Source organism: Ascaphus truei, chromosome 4, assembly GCF_040206685.1.
Source record: "Ascaphus truei isolate aAscTru1 chromosome 4, aAscTru1.hap1, whole genome shotgun sequence".
NCBI classification, from domain to species: domain Eukaryota; kingdom Metazoa; phylum Chordata; class Amphibia; order Anura; family Ascaphidae; genus Ascaphus; species Ascaphus truei.
In genome coordinates this window covers 66,837,974-66,865,181 of record NC_134486.1, presented here as the reverse complement: position 1 = coordinate 66,865,181, position 27,208 = coordinate 66,837,974, and the positions used below count along the sequence as shown (strand labels likewise).

The window sequence follows — 27,208 nt, the reverse complement described above, 5'->3', positions numbered from 1 at the left end:
GATTGGTCACAGGCCAGCTATTTTGAGTAGTTACACAACATGTTAGGATCATGGCACTGAGCCAACATTTTTTTACTGTGCATGCAGGATTCACCCCAGTTAAGATGGAGCTGTAAGATAAATGTTACCATGTAATAAATGTGTTTCAAATAGCAACAGAATAATTGAAGCAATTGCAAGTTTAGTACTTGGTGACATTTATGTGCTGCCATATTCAGTGTTCTGCATATCTCTGCTGTCTGTCACGTCCCATTCTAATGTCATTTAAGTCATTCTGTGAGAGGGACAATTATGTAATGATTGTAAGAAGTGTATGAAAGGATTGTGATTTAAATATGAAGTATTTATAGTATCACTAGGGATCGTGGTATCTGTGCAGATAGATAATCTAGTTACATTGTAGCTTCCTGTCATTTTGGAGAGTTTAACAGAATGGTTTCTGAGCTTACAGGGGCTGTGTGTGTTTATTAATTTCAGCTGGTAACGCAACTTGCAGGTTAGTGACCCCTCCTCACTGTTTACAAGCTCACTCATCTCACCTTTTTTATTGTAGTTCTTGCTAAGCACCTGTACATAACCTGTCTATTAGAGACCATTCTCCCTCCATTAGGCCTCGGCCATGGTCAGCGCTTATGCACTGACCCGTGCTGAGGCGCGCTTGCACTTACCTGTGAGCCCCTAGAGCCGCAATGAGAGCGGCTTTAGTAGGGGCTCGCCTACGCTTCCGCAGCGCGCGGAAGCGTAGGTCTTAGGTCATTTTTAAATTAAACGCTTGCCGGAGCGCAGGGCCGGTCACGTGAGCGGTTCGCCCAATGAGGGCGAACCAGCTCAGTGACATCACTGGCCCGCCCCCGACAGGCCCCCTGACGGCGCGCTGTCGAAGGCCAGGGAAAGGGCGCCTCAGCGCGCCTCAGCACGCCAGCGGGGAGCTTGGCCAAGGCCTTAGAGAGGTTGAGAGATTATTCCAGGTGCAGCAGTGTTAGGACCTACAGGTGGGACATACCGTGGTGTGATTGTAAACTTAAAATACGTTGGCTAAAGACATGAACTAAATTAACCTTATGAGAAGATATACAGATAAGTATTTGACTATATAATATGTCAAGTTGTATGTAGCACTGGGCTTTTTTGTCTTTTGTTCTATCCTGAAGGTTGGTTATGGTGGATTGCTCCTGTACATTAGAATGATGTCTGCAATACCTGGAAGTTCCTGCTTTCTGTTTTATACACATTTACAAATGTAAAATGCTTCTAAACACATTCAAATCAAAACAATACAAAGTAAAAAAAAAAAAAAGAACGAAACCAATACGAGTTCTTTCACAGTAATTGTCACTCTTTAGTATCCAGGTATGAAATGAAAGGGAAGTATTTCACAGCATTGTGTAACAGACCCCTCTGGGAACTAATGTGTTAAACACCTGTACACTTTACAGATTTATATTTAGTTTTCCAAATACGTGTGGATTTCCTCTTTTATTTAATTTTTTGGCATCAAAATCTAAATCAACATTTTCGTTTCATATTTGTGTTTTCTAATGTGGATAAAACATACTGCATATTCTCTGGCACAATTAATATGGTATTTGATGTACGACTTCCTTTGTTTCTTTGTAAGGTAACACATAATCAGGAAAATGTATTTGACCTACAGTCGATGGACCCAGTAGATCTGCCCCCTGAGGAGTTGGAATCTCTCTTGAAAAACACTGCTTTCCACTTAAAGAGACTAGTTGATGAAAGGGATGATCATTCAGAGGTATGTGTGCTTCCCATTGACCTCTTGCTGGACTGTTGACTGCTACTTAATTGGTCCCTATCTTGCTAGTATGTGCATTGAGTCTTTGGAAGTGGCAATAACAGCACATCAGACTTCAGCAAACCTCCTGAGATCAGTGTCGGAATTTCAACCGTTAAGTGGTTTCCCAGAATCCCTGGCTGCAGTGGAAGCACTGTATGTTGGGGGATAATGCCGAAAAACAGACCTGTGAATGTGCACACCAGTGATATTTGTATTTTCTGTACGCTGTACAGTGGAGGGGTTTTGCCACTTTTCTACCCACCATAACGTTTATACTGTATAATGTGTGGTTGAAACCATGAAGTTTCTCAAACCCTGTAGTTCACTTGCAGCTCTCCTTTGAAACATCGGATCATCTCTATTTCTGTTGGTAGATCAATTCTGAAGGTTAATTTATTGACTGTAAATACCCAGGCCAGGCCAGGCCAGGCAGGCTTTATCTATTGGTAAACAGGGCAATGTAAGTACAGCTGAACCCCGTTATAACGCGGTCCTATAACCGGGGTCGCGCTCATTATTTTTTTTTTAAATGGCCGCCGCACGCCTGTTCTGGATGAGGGGGGAGGAGGCGGAGTGAAGTGCCGGCAGCCCCACACGATCCCCCAGCAGCCACCGCACTGGCCCCAGCTTCCACCGCACTTCCCCCAGCAGCCACGCACTTCCCCCAGCAGCCACCGCACTTCCCCCAGCAGCCACCGCACAATCCCCCCCCCCCGCCACTGCACGATCCCCCCCCTGCCACCACACAATCCCCCCCCCCCCCAGAACCGCACAATCCCCCCCCCGCCACCACACGATCCCCCCCCAGCAGCAGCCCCACACAATCCCCCCCAGCAGCAGCCCCACACGATCCCCCCCCAGCAGTAGCCCCACACGATGCCCCAGCAGCAGCACCACCAGAGTTATGGGGGGTGCTGTGTGCCTGTGTGACTGCCTGTGTCTGTGTGACTGCCTGTGTACTGTATGCTGTAAAAAAATATATATATTTTATTTTTATTTCGGGGTCCACGCTCAGATCGCGCTATAACAGGGTTGAGCTGTATTTTGTCCTAACCAGTATCATAGAAGCGGCTTCCAAGAAAATAGTTCAAGAAGCCCTTGTGTATGCCAAGAGGTGCAACCTTCCGAATGTTCAGAGAGGACTTTATGCAAAGAGTGTAAATGGATCAGCTTACCCATCCTGAGAATTAACAAATGAAGATATGAATAAATGCAAACTGTACACTTCCCATAGCATGAAGCCTTTTCTGCTTGGGTAACAGAACCCTGGAACATTAAGACCCCCCTAAAAGTTGTTAGAAATGCCCAACCTTCCTGTAACTTCCTCCACTCGCCATAGAGAAAGCTCTACAGTAAGTACAGTACTTGGTGAACGGCAGCAAGGGCAGAAAACACAAAATATTTCTGGTGGGTCAAGGATCTGTGGATGGGACGTCTTCGGTATTTCTTTTTATTTATTCAAATGAGCTCTGCGGTTGTGCAAGGGAATATTATTTTGTACACAATACAGTACTTGATCTGTGTGGGCCATGTTAACACCATCTGACTAACGAATGGGAAGAAAACCCTTAATGTGGAGCGCTAGACGGTACCTCCGCTATGTGAGCCCTTTTATTACCATGAGACCTGCAATAGTTGAAGGCGACGTTGTCAATGAAAGAGTTAAATAGATTTTGTTCCTGTTAAGATCCTTAAATGATCCTGTCATACGGCAGCTGCTAAACTGAATCATTGCTGTAAACAGGCTGTGTATTCTTATTGAAAGAATTTGATGAATCATTGTATACAACTGTGTAAAGTGCTACTTCCAGATTAAGATATTTGATTTGGGACGGTTTCGCTTACTACTTTCATAAGTTTTGAAGTCCTCGTTGCCTTATCAATACAGGCATACCCCGCATTAACGTACGCAATGGGACCGGAGCATGTATGTAAGGCGAAAATGTACTTAAAGTGAAGCACTACCTTTTTTCCACTTATCGATGCATGTACTGTACTGCAATCGTCATATACGTGCATAACTGATGTAAATAACGCATGTGTAACAGGCTCTACAGTCTCCCCGCTTGCGCACAGCTTCGGTACAGGTAGGGAGCTAGTATTGCTGTTCAGGACGTGCTGACAGGCGCATGCGCGAGCTGCCGTTTACCTATTGAGCGATATGTACTTACTCGCGAGTGTACTTAAAGTGAGTGTCCTTAAACCGGGGTATGCCTGTACAATGTTTTTATAGCGCGTTGTGACATTTCATTAGGCCAACTTGAAAGTGTATGCATGAAACAACACAAACAATACATTCATATTACCCTGCTAAAAGGTGTGTGTGTGTGTGTGTGTGTGTGTGTGTGTGTGTGTGTGTGTGTGTGTGTGTGTGTGTGTGTGTGTGTGTGTGTGTCCTTTATGATTTCAGTTTTATCCAATAGTCCATTTCATACACACAATCGTGCTTTGAAATGAAAGTGCATCATTATCAATACAGTATAGCCAAAGAAAACCCCTGTAATACATTATACTGCAGTGCACTAGAGCTACTTTGTGACTAATGTATATTTTGCTTGCATTATGCATCTTACTCCCTCTTTGTTTGCCAGACTATTATCGAGCTCACAGAGGAGAGGGACTCCCTTCATTTTATACCTCTACCTACATCGGGGCAGTCGCCTTCCGGATCTCCAAGCATGAGGCGCACAGAGAGCAGGCAGCACCTGTCTGTGGAGTTGGCAGATGCCAAGGCAAAAATAAGACGGCTGAGACAGGAGCTGTGAGTACTCTCCGAAAGGCGGCTAATCTTGCAATGGGAATCTCCCAGTGTCACAGCTGCACTGTATGTTTGTCACCTTCAAACTGAGAGCAGGGTTTCCTTGTGTGTGTGTGTGTGTGTGTGTGTGTGTGTGTGTGTGTGTGTGTGTGTGTGTGTGTGTGTGTGTGTGTGTGTGTGTGTGTGTGTGTGTGTGTGTGTGTATACTTAAAGGTGCATAACCATTATATCAGAATATTCATTCCAGCCAAGAACGCAGTAAGAGCCACATTAATATTATATTGTAGCACTGGTACATAAAGTATAACACGTTCTCTACTTTATTAAACAATACCTTCAAGCTGCAGACCACATGCTTCATATATTTTTTTATATTTTTGTTGCTAATGTACCTGAATCTGGGGGCCCCTGGAGCTGATCTGCTAACAGCCCCCCCCCCCCCCCTCCCCAAATCCTGAGGTACTTTGTGCTACAAATATGGCTGCTGGGTCACCAATAGAAAGTAGTAACGCAGTCTCTGGATGACGCTGCAGCTTGCTATTGGCCGCCGGAGCACGGCTGAATCCTACGGCAATATTGCCTGGTGGAGAAATGTATGAAAATGTTTTCCCCCCCCACCCCCCAAATAAAAATAAATAAATAGCAGCTCAGACAATGGTTTTAATAAGGTACTGTTAGGAGTTGAATATTTGTGATTTATACTATAAATAATTTAAAAAAATTGGATTTCTTGGAAATGTTTACTAAAAATGCCAATTAAAATATGGGCGTTGCTTTACTTTCCTCATCTCCTGCCTACTTGCTGTTTGGTCTCGACGTGATGGTATCATGAAAAATCTGATTCGATATCATTGAGATACATAGATTATAAATTGTTCATGGCAGTGACTTATTTTCATATTGTTTTGTGTGAAGCACTTGCAGGTATTCCCATTGTGTTTATAATATTATGTCATGTGTATTGTAAGGCGCTATGTACCTGGAGCAATATAAATAAAGATATACTACACACACACACAGACACACAGACACACAGACACACAGACACACAGACACACAGACACACAGACACAGACACAGACACACACAGACACAGACACACACAGACACACACAGACACAGACACATATATACACACACAGACACAGACACATATATACACACATACACACATACACACATACACACATACACACATACACACATACACACATACACACATACACACATACACACATACACACATACACACATATACACACATACACACATATACACACATACCTCAGTATGGTGGAGGAAATACGTTATTTTACATTTGTCATTTGTTTGACTTTGTTTCACTTGTTTGATTTTCTTTTTTTTTTTTCTTGAAGGATTCATCATTGTTTTTTTATTATTTAAACCATTGGTTTATTTATTACCTGTGCTGTCAAATTAACATACAGAAATAGCAAGGGTTATGACTCCTACTCATGATGCATAATATCTCATTCTAAAGATGTGGATCTCACGTTTTCCATAGGATTCAATGGCAGTGGTAACACAGATTTCCCCCCCCTTAATGCGCCAGTGAGTACAATAATCCCTGCTACATCTGTAGTCGGCCACTAATTCTAACCACGGACATAGATTAACACCAATACCTACTGCAGATGTACTAAAGGGTGCTAAGCATTCAGAAAGATATGTGAATTCTGTATAGGTGGTGATACCTGTTGGGTAACTGCTGTTAAGTGTGCAATACTTTGTATAGTGGAGGGGACCTAATCACCTTCTCTGCTATTTTCTATGAAGTGAGTGTGAGTGTGAGGGTGTGTTGATGGCATAGCCCAAGGATTGCAATCCTGGTGAGGTTATGTGAAGCTGGAGAAGTGTTGGTATCAGCGTTTCTGTTTGGTGTTCCACCTCTGGACTGAACTAGAGATCTCTGCTTTTTTCAACTTGACTGACACTGATTGCTATAGATTGAGCACTGTTCATATCCGTTTAGAGTGTTTATATAAATGTGAACTAAAGATCTGTGACTGCCTTCAAAATGCATTGGCACAGTGTTCTGCTAAAGCTCACAATGCGTTTAATTTAGCAAATATGGTCTTAGATACAGCATTTTCACCAGATTCCTGTGAAAGTTTCCCTCACATTAAGCAAAATGGCAGTAAATATAAATTTAGCAAAACAGCAAGCACAGCAACATTTGAGAGCCGGAGCAGGAGGATGATAGGAAAGAGAGAGAAACTGTGATTGACCTGAGAGCTCAGGGAATCGAGGGAGGGAGGGAAAAAGGTAGAGAAGTTAGTAGCTAGTTAAGTTTGTTTAATTATATAGTTAGCTGTTATAGTTATATAGTGTGTTGTTTTCATATTGTTTTATTCATTTCAATATTATATCGTCGTTGTAGAGGTAAAACTCATTAAGTGCATTTTTCGTAAAAACTCACAAATGCACTTCGTGGCATGGAAATTCCTGATATTTCTATTGAAAAACTCATTAAATGACAATTTTGTCATAGATTAGAGTTACCAAAACATAGAACTCGTTTAGTATGATTTTGAAATAATGTCAAAAAGAACATTTAATCGCCTTTTCCTCAGTACTCAAAGAACGTAGTTAATGATTTCTACCTCTAAAACTACAATATCTTCTCTTTCTCTGTGTGTATTTTCAACATAGCATTTTTATAATTTTATATTGTATATTTGTATTCTTTATGTGGTGTAAAATAGCTATGGTTAGGAGAGATTCCTGCAATATAAACGCTCGAGCCAGTTTAGCATCCATCCCTCCATGTTTTACCGAGGAATATGTGTGTGCCCCTGACCCTTCTGCTGATGCCCATGCACACCAAGAGGTTACGGATTGTCCATCTTCAGCATAATACAGTATTCCTCTGTGCTTTTTCCCCCTCTTTTTAACTCTTTATTAGCCGGACTGTAACTGGTGCTTGTACTGTGGTAGTACATTCAAAGGCCAAATTATTCCCTCGCACTCACACCAAGAGCACGTCTCCTTACTTTGGTATGGATGGCTAATCTCTCTAAATCACTTTGAGAAGTGGCAAGGCAGCAACACATATTTCTTTCTGGATAATGGTGTTGATTAAAACCTGTCCATATTGGTTTATTTCTCTTAGTACAAGAAGGCAGCCGATGCTCAGTTGCTGTTTGTCTTTTAAATGGTGTCCGTTCCTAGTCTTTTTTTCAAAGGTCCTGCCCATTCGTACGTGGTCTTTTCCTGCCATGGCCACAATGACCACCACACGCCACCTTCCCAACCCTACGCTCTTGCCAGTACAATATATAGTATTATAGCTTCACTGTCTACTGTATGTGTATCTGTTTTAACAACCGCAGCGTCCCATCCCAACTGGAGGAGCCCATATGGGACACAAGACAGAACTTTCGCACATGTGATAACTTAGAAAATAGATGAAGATTTTAGTTCCAAATATTGGTAAAAAAAGAAGTGATCACTTGATGAGAAAAACATGTAGGACTAAATTACTTCTAAATATTTTTCTTTACTTCTCCTAATGTTCCATAAAACTTTGCAAGGCACTGTGAATTTACAGCCAACGGGCTCAAAAAATAACCTTACCTAGTGTCATTTTTTTTTTTACAATGGCAATTTTCTAACAATGTTACTGGTGTTAAGTGGAAATGAAATCCACACCAGTAACAAGACACTGTTTATGAATGGCACTCCAGGGTCACTTCAGTGCTAATAGCAATAGTTCATGTATTAGTCATAGAGAATTTAATAATGAATGGTTATTTGGAAAAAGCAAATTCTCATGACTCCAATATCAATATCCGACAGTTAAGAGCAGTATATCTTAAAGCTGTAATTATTTTAAGCAGAATCTGAACCAAAGAGGTGTACACAGCTGCATCACTTTATTTTCAGGTGCAGGGATCCCAAGTTATCTGCTTTTTTAAAGCACCAGTTCAAGCGTTGAATTCGGATTGAAGCAGGGTGTCTCCGGAGTTGAACCCCATTCATTTCAACTCCGGGGACCCCCTACGTCCAGACATCCGAGGTAAATATAGGATGCTGGTAGCCGCTTTGGACGGGCTACCTGTGGTTCATGTAATGGCGGCGTTTAGATGTCTTGCGTCACGCGGGCCAACGGGAAGCCGAGACGTCATCCAGTGCTGCTTCCTATTGGCCCACGTGACCAGGACATTTAAACTTGACTCAGATACTGGGACCCCCTGCAGAGGTAAGTAATCTCTGAAAGCAAGGGGTTCCCGGAGCTGAAATGAATGTGGTTCAGCCCCCATACTCAATCCTATTTTATTTATTTATTTAAGCCAAAATGCAGCGCTTGAAACCCTCAGAGTATACCTATTAATCGCCCTGGAAATCAATATAGCGGGCATGGTATGGAGATCAGCCTTATTCCAGCCAATAGAAAGTCGCCACCTCATCGGTAGCTGACAGTGCAAATAATGTTAGCCCTTTTTTTAAAATTATTTATTTATTACCAGGGAATAAAAAGTGAAATATGTCCGGATTCAGGAGGTTTATAGAGCTGGGAATAGCACAGTAAAGCCAAGGGGGAGTCCCTACTTAAGTTCCAAAATTAGAGAGAATTCAAATGGACTTTGTACAGTATTAGATATCTCCCCTTCTCCCTCTCTCCCCCCCCTTCCACTCCCCCTTCTCACCCACTTTCCCCTCCCCTTCTCCCCCTTCCCCTCTTTCCCCTCCCCCTCCCCCTTTCCCCTCTCCCACATCCACAGCGATAAGTTCAAAAAACAAAACAAAGAAGCGCATGCTCCATAGTGTCATTTGTTTAATCAAAAGTTGTAAAATCAAATAAAATTGATTCATTCACAAACGTACAGTAATAGAATAGGCTGATATAGAAATGCTTGGCTGTAAGCATTCGAGGTGCCAGCTATCTATAGACTTGATGATGATCTCCAAGCTAAAAACTCTTCAGGCCAGCATTCAAAAAAAACTTGAAGCTATATACTGTACAGTACATTTGCTGACTCTATGAATGGTTGCAGATAAAAAAAAATTCCTTTACTAAAGTATCATAAAAATGGTAAAAAAAGAAAAAGGTTTAAGCATGCACAGTATACCATAATAACGGTGCATAGTTACCACAGGCGACTGTAGCGCAACGCTAGTGTTTCAGGGCCTCCTTGCTCTTTCCTCAGACTGAATGGCTCGAATGAGGAGTTTTTTGTTTGACTTTTGTATACCCAGCGGTGAGGGTATTGGACCGAAGCAGCAGAATAAATACGTGAAAATGGGAGTTCAAGTTCTACTTTATATTTTTGGATGAGCGCCATGCTGCCATCAACTGGGCCCCTGTGCGGTTTCCTGACCGGTGTGGCCATTTGTAGCGTCGGACTTGATCAAAATGGAAGAGGAAGACTTCATTTAGGCTAAGGTCCCGCTACGCGCGCCTGGCGTCCTCGCGGCGTGTGCACAGCGCTTCACTGCGATCTGCTGCCAGCTTTTTTAGAGGCGGGGGGCGTGGCCAAAATGGGTCCGGTGGGTGCGACCATGACATGGGGGAAGGGCTTTGCAACAAAAAACACCCAATGTCACCAAATCAGGCTCTCCTGAAGCAGGCACAGGGCAGCTGCTTTATTATTAGCACGGGATAATGGGAGATTCAGCAAATTACAGTTTTAGTTCCAACCTTCCCCTCCTGTTCAATTAAAACGAGCAGTATCCCTCCAACTCTCCAATGTTGTTTCTTTATAAAGCCGCAATCTAGTGAAAGGACAATAATAAGGGGGAGAAACTGCACATGATAGAGAAATCCATTGCTTCCAGCAGTTGTGCAGGAGAATGAACCAGCAGTTTCTATTCCGAGGCAAATCTCTGGTAACATGAAAATAAACATGCTCCTGATTGGCTCCCGGCGCACCATGTGACGCGTCGCCGTACGGGAACACAATCCCGTTGTATCCCCTGCTGGCTGACGCGTCACAGTACGCAGCGAGCCAGGAAGCGAGGAGTCACCTGAGGACTGCTAGGGAGGAGGTAAGGGGCTGGTGGGAGGCGGGCGCCGCCAGCTGCACTGGGGACCTAGCTAAGGCCTGATTTTGCTAAGGCTTGTTTTAATTCAATGGGGGGGGGGGGAGGATGGAACTAAAACTGTAATTTGCTGAATCTCCCATTATCCCGTGCTAAAAATAAAGCAGCCGCATGAGTGACGGGGTTCCCCTTGAGCTGATTTATGGTCTCTGGAGACAACCCCGGTTCTTGTGCTGCAAGTGGTTTTTGTCCATCAGACAAAAATTCTTACCCTGTGAGCACAAAATGGATCCAACGAGCCGATAGAAAGCCTCATCCTGGAGGTAACATTGCCGTTTTCTATTGATTTACTCCACGGCCATAATCTATATATGTTGGTTTTTTTTTCTATTCTCTCAAAATTATAATCTTTTTACCTGGCAACAGGCGCCCCTCAATAGAGCTTCATGGACAAACCCCAGTTTTACGTAGGTAAATAAAATAAATAAACAGCTTTTTGGAGGGTAGAGTTTGCTTATTTGCCCGGTTTATTACAGCAGAGCCTGTAACACATAAAACAATGCAAAGGGGTCCCTAATGAAGCAAATGTTACAAGTCCAGTGCTTATTATTCCAATGCCTTGTGAGTAGAGCTGAGGTGGAGCACTTTCAGTGCAGAGCAGTGTATTGCTGCCCCCCTCCTGTCAGTAAATGGGCAATTAGGAGAATTTCAGTGGATCAATGATCCCAAAGAGCAGGAGTGGCCAACTCCAGTCCTCAAGGGCCACCATCAGGTTAGGTTTTCAGGGATATCCTGGGGATATCCTGAAAACCTAACCAGTTGGCCACTCTTGCCCAAGAGCAACCAAAAGGCCAGCTTTTCAAAATGTCTTTAGTATCATTTAATCATCCACTTAACCTAGCTCTATTTATCACCAAGACGGCTTTCTATGGTAGATGTTGTCCTGAAAATCTGATGCTCGTTGCTGACTAAAACCTTGGAGCGTTCTGGAGTGGATACTTGAAGAACATTAGTGTAGAAAAATCAACTGGGAAAGGGCAGGAATTACTGAACAAAACCCCAGCGTTTCTCTCATGTCTGCTTCATACAATGAATCCTGCTCGGAGAGGGACCCGCCCAGGATATTCTGCACACAGCTGCACGGGGGAAATTGGTGTTAAGATTGCAGTTATTACTTTGATTGGCACTTAATAGATAGCCGAAACATTAAACACCGACATGCTCCTCGTAATTTGGTGCAGTCCTTAGTAGTCTGCAGACATCAACCTATAATTAGCAATATAATGACTGCTGGATTGTGTATTCTAATACACATTAACCCTTTCTGAGATAGTAGGGCTTGTGAGATAGGGGGGCTTGGGAGGTTTTCCAGTGTAGTGTGCTGCTGGATCGTTGGGTACCAAAGGGGTTAAATGTATGTAATCAACCCCCTGTAGTTCTTCAGAGCAGTGAAGATTAAATAAGTGCATTGTACTGTTTGTTCAGAGTCAGAATGTTATTTAATGGGCTGTATTTATATTCTACGATTTACTTAAAATCCTGCGTTCGTGTCCAGATTTATTTATTGACTTAGTTACATTTTGGTGATTTCTTTATGCTTTTTTCTTTTTTTGGGGGGTGTTTTTATACACATTGCTTCTGTAAAGGAAGTTCTTTTTTTAATAGCATTTGGGGTCCCATTTACTAAGCTGTGCTAAGCCTTGCTGAATCTTATGGTCATGTCATGTGATTTGGCCATAAAGTGTTGTGGTTTAGCACTAGTTAGACAAGATGGCCCTTTGTGTCCAATCAATGATCATTACTTTTAGGTTCCATTTTAACCATGGATCCTGTATCAGTAGAAAATACTTGGGACATTTTTAACACCGTTTTTGTTACGTTCTAATATTAAGTTATTGCGTAACTTCTGTCTGCAGCTTTTAACTTCTTTAGCGCCAAAGGGGCTTGCGTGGCTGACACTTTCAGCGCTGAAGAGTATAATACGCGCATCAATTTTTGTGCTACAGACGGGTGCTCAGTTTAATTTTTACATTATGAAATAAAATGTTTTTATTGTCCTACATTGCAGAAAAATTGTTACCGAAGCTGCCACCTATTCTTACTGTCACCTTTTCTGCTGCAACTTATTCAGCATGGTACCAAGCGATTCTTCACTTTGTTGCTTTGAACTTAATGAACCTGAGTTTAAGGCAGAGTTTTTCGGCCTGGGTAGGAAGCCTTGGGTTCCCCAATAAAAAATGAGAATTAATACTGGACATGTATGTGTCCGGTATTGCCACTCTGGACATAGTGACCTGACCGGCTTGGGGTGCCATGGCATATCCCTGAGCAGGGCTGTTGCTAGTGGGCTGGGCAGCTTCCTCCATCCTTATTGGCTGCTCCTGGGTAATGCAGCCAATCAGGAGGAGGTGTCAGGAGCCTGGGAGTGGGGCCAAGAAGAGTAGGAAACAGCATGGAGCGGAGAGAGATGAATGATGGGTGGGTGACTCTTGAACGCGTCGCACATTTCACCATTGTGTCCAGTATTTTTGGAGAAGCCACCTGGCAAACCTATAAATCCTCGTGCATCCCTAAAGGGTTCCCTGCAATTTTCAGGTCATTTGAAAATTATACCAAGCACAGAAAAATATACAATGCATTTGATTGAAGACACTGTATTAGAGAGGGTTCGTTACAATGTATCTGATCTCAGACACTATTAGAGAGGGTTGGGGTTCCTTACAATGCATCTGATCCCAGACGCGCTATTACAGAGGGTTCGGGATCCTTACAATGCATCTGATCCCTGACGCACTATTAGAGAGGGTTGGGGTTCCTTACTATGCATCTGATCTCAGACACACTATTAGAGAGGATTGGGGTTCCTTACTATGCATCTGATCTCGGACACACTATTAGAGAGGGTTAGGGTTCTGCAGAACTTCACAATATAATTGTAGGTCTCCTTAACCAAAAACAGTTGGAAACCACAGGTCTAAGGAGTCTAAACTTTCTTCTTTTTATGCAATAGAAAATATATCTCCTATGAAGTCCTGAAAGCGCTGTATATTATTGTTTCATTAAGAACTCTTGTTACTCCATTAAAAGGTATTGCAACCTCCCACAAATGTACACTTCTTTAAGACCTATACAGCAGCAACAAGTTTTTGTAAAGAGTTTACAAGTTAAGATGTTAATTTAAAAGTAAATGATGAAAATCAGAAATTGCAATTTTAAGCTCTTGTATTAGTCACTTCCTTATGCTGTTTGAGAACAGTGCCTTAACTCAGGGGAGCGCAATCTATTTTTCCCTGCGCTCCCCTGCCGGCTGTCCCCCTCTCCTCGTGCCCCCCCCCCCCCCCCCTCACCCTGCTTACCTTGGTTCTGACGTCCTGGCGTCATTGACGTTTCTTTGCCATGGCGATGCGTCACCAGGAGTGTCTGAACCAAAGTATGGAGATATATACAGAGGCCTTACAGGTTCCTCGGCATTAGTTTAAATGCCTTCAGGAAGCACGTGGGGTCTCTGTAAACCCTCGCCCCCCCCCCCCCCCTCTTTGCGCACCCCTGCATTTACTGAAGCATCTGTAAGTTGATGATGCGGTTTAAGTGACACATTAATGGTTACAAATCTCATTATTATTTAAGGGAAGAAAAAACTGAGCAGTTTTTGGATTCTAAACAGGAAGCTGGACAACTGGAAGCAGAACTAAAGCGACTACAGCAAGAGGTTAGTCTTTTTTTACACCGTATGTGCCTGGATTATCACACTCTCACTATAGTCTCACTTATTTGGGGATATTGTAGTATTGTCTGAAACATACTCTCTGCAACCCTTGTATTAGAAAAAGTGTGAATTTGTTTTTTTTATGTTGTCCAAGAAATGTATATTGTGAAAAAAGTGATAAAGGCGCGAACAACTTAAAAGAAAATGTGATAAAATAAAAATAAATATAAAAATAAAAATACAAGTGTTAAGATGATGAAAAAGATAGTGTTTTTACACCCAGCTCAAAAACCTCCTGGTGGGACCTGTTTCACGGGTTCCAACGGTTAAAGCAGTATCTCAAACAAGCATACGGGGAAAAGAAAACAAATGGTACACAAATAAGTGCAGACGTAATGAATTCAATGAATTTTTCAGAATGTGTCTTGGCTCATATGATTAATCTACTCACAGGACGTCAGCAAATCAAAGGCAGTTGGCAAATTGGGTTGCCACCCATATAGATCGTGGTAGTCAGGACCCCTCTTTAAACACTCCGTCAGCAATACACGTGTTATATGCAAGATGAGAGGGAAGTGCGATCAATATAGTAAATAAATCTTTATAAAATGAAGGTTTAAAAATGCGCACAAGAAATGTATCACAGTTGTCAAAATCAGTAGTTTCCCTGGTCAGCTGCGCCAAACTATTTGAAAGTCTCATGGGGCTAAATATAAAGATATAAAAGTGATGAATGCTGGGCACATGGATACAAATATAGAAAATCTTTAGTAAGTCGCATATTGAAAATACCGACATTTCGGTCCAGCGTGGACCTTGATCAGAACATAAACAGTCACTCGTTCTCAGTTTATACCCTCCCCACTAATGACAACTGGATCCTGCGTTCCGGAAGTCGCTTGATGGGAATGGCAACTGCGGGGGTGCCTAACTTCTTTTCTGGAACCTAGTCGCAGACCACGCCCCCAGTTATGCATATCTGGCGTTCCTTAAGTCGCGTAATGCCATCAGTGACCACAGCCCTCATAACTCCTTCACAGCCGCCACGCCCACCACCACGCCTCCAACTCTGCCAAACCCGGTGGCTAAGCAGCAACAAACAATAACAAACCGACCAGAAAAAGCGCTAATAAACTAAACCAAGCACAATTTATCCTATTCCATATGCAGAGTAAACTAGTAAATAAATAAAACACCATTAACAGCACAATAAACAGACATTTTTGTTTTTGGGTAAAAAATGTTTTTAAATGCTAATAAAAAAAAAGAAAACCTCCATCGACAAAGAAAAAATATATATGCACATCCTTATTTCCAATATAAATTCTACAAAAGAAGCACAACTATATTACACTCAAACAGTTAATAGAAAAATATTATAGTATGAATACAGTATGTATATAACCCAATGGGATAAAACTAGCACATAAAACTACTGTAAACAGCATCAAAATTACAAAGTGTATATTCAGGAGTAATTAACTGGGAAGCAAAAAACAATCCAGATGTAAGTTATTGTTAAGGCCTCGGTGTATTACTGTGTCTAAAATATAGATCCAGTAACACTCCTGTTGTTTAAGTATAAAAATCTACAGAAGTGCATCCAGCTCAGGACTCTCCAAATTCAGTCCTCTAATAACCAACGCATCAGGTTTTATGGGCAACACCTACTTTAGCATATTGTCTTGGTTATAATGACAGCAGGGTTAAGTGGGTTGATTAAGTGATAATTTGAGAAATCTGTCCTGTTGGTTATTTTTAGGGATTTAACCTTGGGATCATCTATTGAGACACAGCTCAATTTTTTTGAGGGGCTCTTTTCTGCTCCAAATCTTGTTATAAACTACTGTCCTTGATCAACAGTCCGAGGAGTTTATGCCTCATGTCAGACTTGACAGAGATTTTTGACACACAGGACATTGGAACAATTAATGGATGCAGGGGCATAATTAGGTCTATTTAACAACAGAGATGGGCACATGTGTTAAAATTTGTTTCACTGGTTTTTTTTTCTGTTTTGGAAAAATAATTTCTCAAATTGTTCAACCCATGCAAATATTTTTCCAGAATTTTCAAATATGCTTTCCATTTTTTCCAAATGTCTCCCATTTACAAATATTTTAGTTTTCTGGTACGAATTCTCATATATTCTCTCATTTATTATTATTCTCTAATGTTGTCCCCAAATTTTTAATAATAATTTTAAAAAAATGCAAACTTCTTTTGAACTGCGATAAATTTGCAAATGCGGAAAAAAAAAACTATTTTTGGAGCAAATTTGATCTTTGGATTAGGGAGCAAATTAAAAGGTTTAATTTGTATCGTTACGAGCACAGAATGCACTCCTTCAGCAGTGGAATGATAAACCCATTTATAAGCATATTTGTTATATAAATAGTCAATACAAATATCAGACTACATTTAGCATATATGTCAATCTTTCTTTATTTTATTAAATTTTACTTCCCAGAATATGAATTTGATTGCGGACGCTCGGTCTGCCAGAGTGTACCGAGACGAATTGGATGCGCTGAGGGAAAAGGCGGTCAGAGTGGACAAGCTTGAAAGCGAAGTGTGTCGGTACAAAGAGAGAATGCACGACATTGAATTTTACAAGGCTAGAGTCGAGGTGAGTGGGGGGAATACCATATGCCTGGATTCAGCCGTATCTTTTTATTTTTCCGCCAACGTTTGTGCGCTGCCTGGTAACATAACTCCTGTTCTGTGACCCAGTAGCAATGACCTGTAAATAAATCTGATAAACAAGCTTGATTTCGCCATGCAGAGAGCTTGTTATTCAGTGGAAGCTGTACAAATAAGTCTTTGTTAACCCTTTGGCTGTAGAGTTTGCACTTTTGGACCCTCTGGCAGCGAAAGGGTTAATCCCTTCCCTGTGAGAGCCTTACAATGTCTTAACAGAGCAATGCATTGATGGCTCCCCTGGCAGCAGGGTGGTTCTAGATGCAGTGATGGCTCCCCTGGCAGCAGGGTGGTTCTAGATGCAGTGATGGCTCCCCTGGCAGCAGGGCGGTTCTAGATGCAGTGATGGCTCCCCTGGCAGCAGGGAGGTTCTAGATGCAGTGATGGCTCCCCTGGCAGCAGGGTGGTTCTAGATGCAGTGATGGCTCCCCTGGCAGCAGGGTGGTTCTAGATGCAGTGATGGCTCCCCTGGCAGCAGGGCGGTTCTAGATGCAGTGATGGCTCCCCTGGCAGCAGGGTGGTTCTAGATGCAGTGATGGCTCCCCTGGCAGCAGGGCGGTTCTAGATGCAGTGATGGCTCCCCTGGCAGCAGGGCGGTTCTAGATGCAGTGATGGCTCCCCTGGCAGCAGGGTGGTTCTAGATGCAGTGATAGCTCCCCTGGCAGCAGGGTGGTTCTAGATGCAGTGATGGCTCCCCTGGCAGAAGGGTGGTTCTAGATGCAGTGATGGCTCCCCTGGCAGCAGGGTGGTTCTAGATGCAGTGATGGCTCCCCTGGCAGCAGGGCGGTTCTAGATGCAGTGATGACTATTAAGAAGAGGTTGTACATGAGGACGTAATACCGTGTATTGTTTTTTGCTTCTGTTCTTACATGTTCAGACCGTGTTACCCTGGTCATTAAGGCTTTCATTAGTGTTTGTATAATTGCTCTAAATGGACTGACACGATTTATTAAAGGAAATTTTAAAGCTACAATCCCGCCAGGGAATTATTTATTTTTAATATAATTAGAACCATAATTGGGACAAGGCCATGTTCCGTGCTGCTTCCCCCTCCCCCCCCCCCCCCTGTTATTGATCAGGGAAAGTTCACACTTAAGGATAAAAGGCACGGTTGATTTTCAGTAGCTCAATGTCTCCTTTTTTGTTTTAGTAGTTAAAAAAATATATATATATATAATATACAAAATGTATTTATTGAGTTTTACATTATTTTGTTGTATCTGCTTTCTTTGTAGTCTTGTTACAGAGAGAATGTACTCTTGAGCATGTGCTGCTTTTGTATCTTAGTGTTGAAAATGTAAGTGGCTGTAACAGGGCCGGGATTTTGGACACCAAACATATGTGTTTTGTTTTTTAATAGATTTCAGCTAAAAATGAGCTATAACCGATTAAAAGTTTGTTTCAGTGAATGTAAGAAATGCTGGTATTTTTTCATCCGGTTTGTTTTTATACTGCATCACTCAAATAGTAGACATTGGATAAAACGTAATAATCATGCATACTGCATTTCTGTAGGAATTAAAAGAAGACAATCAAGTGCTTTTGGAAACAAAGACCATGTTTGAAGATCAACTGGAAGGAGTCCGGTCCCGCTCTGATAAATTACACGAGTTAGAGAAGGAAAATCTACAGCTCAAAGCCAAATTCCATGACATGGAGATGGTAAGAACATGGATGAAATGTTTTATTTCTACTTCGGATAACAAAGCAGCAGGCCCCCAGAAGTGAAGAAAAAATGAACTTATCGGGTTACATGAAATCCAACGCGTTTCGGTCCCAGCTGGAAATGTCGTCGGAGATTGGGACCGAAACGCGTTGGATTTCATGTAACCCAATAAATAATTATTTCTTGAGTTTTGGCGTGCCTTGTTATCCTTGATATCACTTCCATGGGATTCACTACAGGACTGGACCCTTGTCAGCATTGGTGCATCACACTCTTAATGTTCCGGTTTAGTGAGTACTTTGAGGAGTGCACGCTCTACAAATGTTTGTTTCATTACTGCTCGCATATGCTAAATATGTGTTAATGTTACCAAAAAGCAAGTAAAAATCCCACTTCTGAGTACATTCGCATTTCTCAGATAGGTCCACATCCCTGCCTGTCCCCATAATCACTCAGTATGCAATGCATCCACTGCAGCCAGGGACTCTGGGTAATGAGATGCAAATGAGCAATCGCATGTCTGAGATGTGAATGTGCTCATAAGTGATATATTTTTATTTGCTGTACGGTGGGTGTTTTTTTTGTCCATTTTTTAATCCCCGTAACTTTGTGCACCTGGTTTGTTACTATAAAGATATTGACATGTGAATAAAAGTCAGAATATGACAAAACCTCATCAGTAGATTCTATATGACCATATCCAAACCATCATTTGTCACATACCTAATCTCAAACACAACTAATCTTTATTATGGATGTTTTTTTATATATCCAATAGTGTACATGGCACTTTTTATATAGATTGTAAGCTCATTGGGACAGGGACTCGCTGTGCTTACAAAATTCTGATTTCGGTCGCTTAAGAAGGATCAACAGACCTGCCTAACGTCTTATGGAGATCTGGCACTGGGATTCTAATGAGATTCAAGGTCCTTAAAGACTGTGCACTTACCACTTAGCGCCTCCTTCAGTGGCATTACAAGTAACACTGATTTCTTGCTCGTATAAGTGGGTACAAAACTCATTTATTGCATTTATTGGTTCATGAAAGTTACCTGAGGAAAAATTATTTGGAATTTGTAAACAATATTCCAGATTTTGTGGTAAATGGTCGAGGTAAAAAAAAAAAGGGGGGTGGGGGGGAGAAAGAAAGGCGCTAAATTGTTAACCAAATAACCAAACATGTACTTTTTTGTCGTAGACCTTCAGAGATTGGCATGAAAATCCCTTGCATTAGTTTTTTTTTACAGTGGTGATCTTTTCCTAGGAGCGTGACATGGACAGAAAGAAGATTGAAGAACTGATGGAGGAAAACATGTCGTTAGAAATGGCTCAGAAGCAAAGTATGGACGAGTCATTACATCTCGGCTGGGAGCTAGAGCAGCTTTCCAAAACCAGTGATCTCCCAGAAAGTAAGCAGCTCTCCACTATATTTAGATTGCATTTAAACAGAGTATACAAATTAATATTAACTCCGTTTTGGAATATGGAGAGACTGATGGTCAGAGAAAATTATTCAGAGTGACAGAAAACAATGGAAATTTCCCTGTATTGTATGTCCTTATTTATATAGCGCCAAAAGTGTACTCAGCGCTTCACAAAGAATACAGTACAGGGAATTATAATAATACAATAGGTGCAGCAAAATCAGACAATAGGAAAGGAAATCCCTGCCCCGAAGAGCTTACAATCTAAGTATTGCAAAACCCTAATTAATATATTCCTCTCTTTGCTTATTATCCTTATTCTCTTAAATGGGATTTTCTGAGGGCCCAGCCCTCAACATTGGTCATCTTCCTTTGTGCACCAATTATACAATTGGGGGTCTCTTTGACAAAACAGTTATTTGGGGGGTGGGGGGGCAGTTTAAAAAGATTTGAAACCACTTCTTCCGTGTAAATGGACGAGGAAGTGACTTTTGAAAACCACACCGGCTGCTTAAGGTATAAAAACACAGCCACGTGAAATGTTTATCCAGTAGGAGGCACTGTACCAATGTTCCATTTGACCCAAGTACTATTTGAAGGCTTCTTGTACATCACTTATTGCCACTCAGGATGTGCAGAAAGGAAACTATATCAGTATTGCCAACCTAGCTCCATGTCGTCATGAGATTGGCGTCCAGATCTCCAGTATCCACATGAACCAAAAACTAAAGTCAGAACACTTCCGCTATTTATGGGACTCCCTAAAACTTGCATAAAAAATATGTTTTCAATTGCTTCCCTGAAATTAGTTCACTTAATTGAATGTCCAGAATCCTGATTTTTTTTTTTAAAAGTTAAAGAGCTCCTTGTTTTCTCCCAAATATCCCTGAAGAGAGATTTTGCTTATTTTCCAGTATGCACAGAAGGTGTCGCCTGTATAATGTGTACTTCACATGCTAATTATTAAAAGATGCGGAAATCCCATTTCAAACGTAGGGTTTTCACCTGATATTGCAGAGCTGGAAAGGCTCACAAATGTCTTGTCTATCGCACAGCTTCACAGAAGTCTCTTGGTTATGAGGTGAATGAGTTGACGTCGAGCAGGCTGCTGAAGCTGGAGATGGAAAACCAAAATTTACTGAGCACAGTAGAAGAGCTAAGGAACGTCATGGGATCTGCAGAGGGCACCACTACAAAGGTCCTGAAAATGGAGAAAGAAAACCAAAGACTGAGCAAAAAGGTAACGTGTTCGTTCACTGACACTGGTCAATCTCACTGCTATTTTATCCCCTTAATTGCTACTACTTAATTGCCATCGGGCACTGTAAAAGTTAACACTTTCCTTCGCTGAAACGATACATTTCTATGCAATATTAAACAAACGTGTCACCTAATAAATATTATGGGATGGGTCCTTTATTTTCATTGATTCTTTTGACTCCTGCTTGGATAAAGAAGCCGTGTGACCTACTTTACTACTTTCTAAAAATTATTATTATTAGTGCCAAAGTAGGTAACATTATTTTTCATTTGAAGCTACAATTCTAACTTTTGATTCTAAGCATGAAACTGATTGTAAACACCCTCTGGAATGCTGCAGTAGGAGGATTCTTAGAACCTCTTTACTGAGCTCGTTCACCCATAGCAGGACGTTTCCTTCTTCGGTAGCTCTGGTTTAACTGACCAGAAGCTTATTCACTCATTTATATTTTTCTCTTTCCACCCATTATTATTATTAGCGTTCATTTGTGAAGCACCAACATATTCAGCAGCGTGGTACAATGGGTTACAGAGTTATGCACATTACAAAAGCATAAACCGTTACATACAGGTGAGGACAAATATGCACCAACGGATAGAAAAAGGTAGCGAGGGCCCCCCTTGTGAGGGCTTACAGTCTAGAGGGAATGAGAGACAATGTTGAAACAAGAAGGGAAGGTGCTCATTGTAGATAAGGTGTGGCTCAGGTTAGAATATGGCCCAGTCTGACAGCTGAAGCCATTAAGCCATTTTTGGGGAGTGGGATGTTGCATAGGGTGGCGATTGGGACCAGCTGTGTAAATATTTTGTGAGGAAACTGGAAAAATAAGCACATTTTAAATGTTTACAATTTCTTTACAGTTTTTTTTTTTTGAAGTGTAACAGTAATGGGATACAAGGAATCCACAGAATAGACGGTCTCTTCAGTCTCAAAGACAAGGAGGGCAAACAAAAATGTTTGTTCGTTCTACTACAATTGTTGATATTTACCATATGTATATAATCAGTATATATTTATTTTTGTAGCTTGAAACATTAGAGGCTGAATTAAATCATGAGAAGCAGAGCATCCAGAGCAGCCATTATCTCAGCAATGACCTCATGAAGGAGAAGGCACAGCTTGAAAAAACCATAGAGACCCTCTCCGAGAACTCTGAGAGACAGGTAAATAAATATACCTATAGAATGGTTAAGCATCCAAATTCCATTTACAGCAGATACTAATAACTCTGTTACCGTATCGTATTTGTTTCCCAGGTTTAGTAATATTGTTAAGAGGGATTAACTTCTACAAGGGCCTGTTTTAAAATGATCTCAAAATTCACTATGTTGTTAGTATTTGTTATAACAAAAGAGGAGAAGAATCCCAGATGTATAAGCACTAAAGGTATCCCCAAACGTAAGTCTCTATAGATGGGTAGTGAGTAAGTTAATACTTAGTAATTGTATTTGTAATACTTAAAATATAAATGGTAGATTCGAACATATAAAGACGAATACAAGTTTAAAAATTGCAGGGGTCTGCTAACCTACTGATCATAGTTTATATGTATAGTTGGACAGTGGAATTCCAGCTATAACTAGGGGTGCTGAAAGCCTATGAATAAGGTGATCCAGTTTAAATCTCATATGAGCGCCTAGCTGCTCTGCATAGGGGTGATAGTCTATGCTTTATATACCTCAGCAGTGCGTGTTGAGATTCACACCAGTCTAGACAGGTAAGTATAGATGTAATACCCTTCTCAATAGAATTGATGTTAAAGCGACACCAAAATAAATATATTGTGAGTCACTGGTGGTATTTGTTTGTTGGGTTTGTCCCAACATAGTAACTTTCTTAATTTATTTGGTGTGTCAAAGTAGCATGACTTAACCGCTTACATGTTCATACTTGGATATAATGTATCATTAAAGGAAAAGAGATACTATAGTGTCTTAGTGGTATCTCACTGTGTGTTTTTAACAGTGGTTACTGTGCAGATTCGAGTAGGCAGTTGTTACAGTCTCTAGGCACTTCTCCGTGATATTGCCACTATTGAGTATTGTAATTGTATGCCGCGTGGGTAAAATAATGCACTAATGACCTTGTATGCGTTATTAAGTATTCTTGTGTAGAGGGCTCTTTTATGTTATCTACATCGGTAGCCTCGAGTTTATCATCAGGTTAATGCTCCTGATACGTGCTCATCAATGCACAGACCACACGCTACGTTTTGTGCTCTGCGCAGACACTTTTTTTTTTTTTAAATTTGCATTAAATGAGGGGCATTTCATCATGGTCAAATCACTGAAGTTCTCCCAATTCAGTACCTCCTATCCAAAGTCATTTTCTTCCGTGTTTGAATGGGCTGATAATCATCTCTCACACAAGTTGGCTTCTAATTGTATAATTGTGTAATTTATTAAAATGACCAATAAAAAGCTAATTTTTTGCCTTTCTGCATGTGCATAGCTTTATTGAAGGGAAGAGTTTAGGAATTCATTTTACACTTTGATTGGGACTGGTTTTCTGTGAATAATACTGATCTTTGTTTCATTTCTATCAACCAGATCAAAGGATTGGAGCAAGAGAATGAGCATTTGAATCAAACCATCTCTTCCTTGAGACAGCGTTCTCAAATTGGCGCTGAAGCACGAGTCAAAGACATTGAAAAGGAAAACAAAATTCTGCACGAGTCCATTAAGGAGACGAGTAGCAAGTTAAACAAGATGGAGTTTGAAAAGAAGCAAATTAAGAAGGACCTGGAACACTTCAAAGAGAAAGGGGAACGAGCAGAAGAACTTGAGAATGAGCTGCATCGTCTGGAAAAAGAGAATGAACATTTACAGAAAAAGATCACCAGCTTAAATATCATTTGTGAAAAGACCGAGTCTTTGGAGCAGGAAAACTCAGGCTTGGAAGTAGAAAACCGAAAACTGAAAAAGACTTTGGATAGTCTAAAGAACCTCAAATATCAGTTGGAAAAAGACAATAATCAACTCGAAGAGGAGAATTTGGATCTGAGAAGAGCCGTTGAGTCTTCAAGGAGCACACACATCAAGGTGGCTCAATTAGAGCTCGAAAATAAAGAACTGGAAAGTGAGAAGGAGCAGCTAAGGAAAGGCATGGACCTCATGAGGGCCTCTTGCAAGAAGACCGAGCGTTTAGAAGTCAGTTACCAGGGCTTGGACTCTGAAAATCAGAGGTTGCAGAAGGCACTGGAAAACAGTAGCAAAAAAATCCAACAACTTGAGAATGAACTGCAGGACCTGGAGTCGGAAAACCAGGCGTTGCAAAGAAGTTTGGAAGAGCTAAAGATTTCTAGTAAGCGGCTGGAGCACCTGGAGAAGGAGACAAAGCTGTTGGAGCAAGAGACCTGTCAATTGGAAAAGGACAAGAAACAACTGGAGAAGGAGAATAAGAGACTCCGCCAACAGGCAGAGGTTAAAGACCTGACGCTGGAAGAGAACAACGTAAGAATTTCAGATCTGGAGAGAGAAAATAAGTTGCTTTCGAAGGAGACGAGTGCTTTTAAAGAATCCTGTGCACGGCTCAAAGAACTAGAAAAAGACAACAAGGAGCTGGTGAAAAGAGCGACTATTGATAAGAAAACATTGATTACATTACGAGAGGTAACTTCACTAATTTACGTTTCTCTGCAGTAAATAGCTTGTGACAAATCTGCAGCATTTTATTGTAGAAGACCTACTTCGAAAGTTGAAGTCCTGTTTAGTAACATGTATTGGGGTAACAAGTCAAAACTCATATCTAAATACAATTTTACACATTTAAAAAAAAAAAATAAACGTATAGCTGTTGACAAGTAAGATCCAAAGCCTAACCATGACACAAGCTGCCATCATTAAGAAATCCAAAGGTACACTGATCACAGCTAAAATCCAAGGATTACAAAATCATAGGAATAGTAATCAGTGTGTGTGTGTGTGTGTATGTGTATGTGTATGTGTGTATATATATATGTGTATATATGTGTATATATATATATATATATATATATATATATATATATACACACACATACATACATACATATACATACATATACACACATTCACACACATATACACACATACATTTGTGTTAAAAAGTTTGCATTCTACACTCGTGTCTGAATTTATCCTTCCCATTAAACAAAATAGCTAAACAGCTAATAGTTTGTAATTAACCAATACATGTGCTTGTGTTGTACCCCAAATGTACCCCATACCATCATTGGTTGTACACTAATGTAGATTGTTACAAATTGGGGACACTTATGGACCAATACAGATGAGTTTTTCTATATTAGTCTATCAGCTCTTGCGTGGAGTACAATAAACGGATCCAGATAACGGTGACATTCAGAGAGAAAATCAGATGCAGAATGTTTCAAATGCAAAAACTGTTAATTGTATATGTTGTAGAATTGGCTACAATGATAATTTATACATTTTGTCCTGGAGAGAGTTGTACATTCAGTTATGCTGCAAAACAGCATATTGCAAAGCTGCTTTGTGTGTCCCCTTATGTCTCTGTAAGCTGACACAGGCCCTTCCAAACACGAATAATACACAAATGGATACTTGCGGTACAGTGTAAGTGTATATTGAAATACATTACAATGAATGGTCTAGCCTATTTTTTTAATGCGTGATACTGTTAACGGTATGTGGGACAAAAAATATGAAAATCAAGTTTTCATGCACAGCTTACATGTTGCTTTCAGTCATAAGGGCTTCATGATACCGAAATAGAAGCAACGCCTTAATAAAGCCGGACAATATCATTATTGAAATGGTGTTGCAAAAAAATTCGCTTTGTTTTTTTAAAGGTATCAAAAATTAGAAGAAAAGATGTTTTTAACACCTATACCTTCTAGCTAGAAGCTCATTCAGTGTAGCACTCCTGGGACAGTTAAAATATAACTTTTATTAAGTCTCATATAAAATAAAGTGTGCATATATTGAAAATAAAGAATATAATATTCAAATACAATGGAGGATGTTGCAGTGATGGAGTGAGGTTGAAATAAATTACCCAATAAGCGTTATCTGAATATATATAAATAAATACGCACTCAGGGACAACCAAAAGACCAAATTCTAGAAGATAAGGTATCTCGATGCTATATAGGATTGTGATATAGAAATGTGCAATATAACAAAAATGCAGTCACAAGCACAGCATACCGATCAAACCAACCTATGATCGCTAAGTGTAAAGTCCACCACTGTAATACTAATGGATACTGAAAATGATAAACCTATGCCTGTGAAAATCACAATGTATGGTAAACAATATCAATTAATATAGGGTGGAGACTGACATACTGCAATTAAGGTGGAGGGCTAAACACAATCATAGGTTGGTGGTTTGTGGATTAATCCTGTGTGTGACTGCAAAGGACATGTGATATAATAACACTATGCAGTAAAGTTGTATTCAACCAATAACTGAACAAATAAGGCACATTTAAAATGCTGCTGTAAGACAAATAAAGCCTTTTGTTTTTTTAAAGGTGCAGTGCCCCCTAGGGCAGGAGTGCTCAACTCCAGTCCTTAATACCTCCCAACAGGCCAGGTTTTAAGGATCTCCCAGCTTCAGCACAGGTGGTTGAATCAGTGGCTTAACTGATTGAGCCACCTGTGCTGAAGCAGGAATATCCTGAAAACCTGACCTGTTGGGGGATCTTGAGGACTGGAGTTGAGCACTCCTGTCCTAGGTCAAAAAATTAACCAATAGTAGATTTTAGATTTAACATGTTGCCAAATAATTGATAGATTTTTCACGCAAATCAGACACACACACATATATATATATATATATGTATTTTTAAATAATTTTAAAGGCAATTTAAAAACATTGTATGGTGGTACTTGGGAAGGGTTTCCTTTTCTCTCGCCACGC

General features: G+C 40.8%; 1 protein-coding gene across 8 annotated transcripts in view; it reads left to right on the top strand.

The window, feature by feature from the left end:
• The window catches only part of CCDC88A (coiled-coil domain containing 88A), a 185,390-nt gene that overhangs the window by 99,733 nt on the left and 58,449 nt on the right, over positions 1–27,208 (top strand). For all 8 annotated transcript variants that reach the window (XM_075595981.1, XM_075595983.1, XM_075595982.1 and 5 more), the window contains exons 7-15: positions 1,619–1,759; positions 4,393–4,562; positions 14,190–14,271; positions 16,739–16,897; positions 18,484–18,630; positions 19,902–20,046; positions 21,117–21,301; positions 22,348–22,485; positions 23,872–24,933. In XM_075595981.1, the coding sequence (XP_075452096.1) occupies positions 1,619–1,759; positions 4,393–4,562; positions 14,190–14,271; positions 16,739–16,897; positions 18,484–18,630; positions 19,902–20,046; positions 21,117–21,301; positions 22,348–22,485; positions 23,872–24,933 (2,229 nt within the window). The remainder of the gene's footprint in view (positions 1–1,618; positions 1,760–4,392; positions 4,563–14,189; positions 14,272–16,738; positions 16,898–18,483; positions 18,631–19,901; positions 20,047–21,116; positions 21,302–22,347; positions 22,486–23,871; positions 24,934–27,208) is intronic.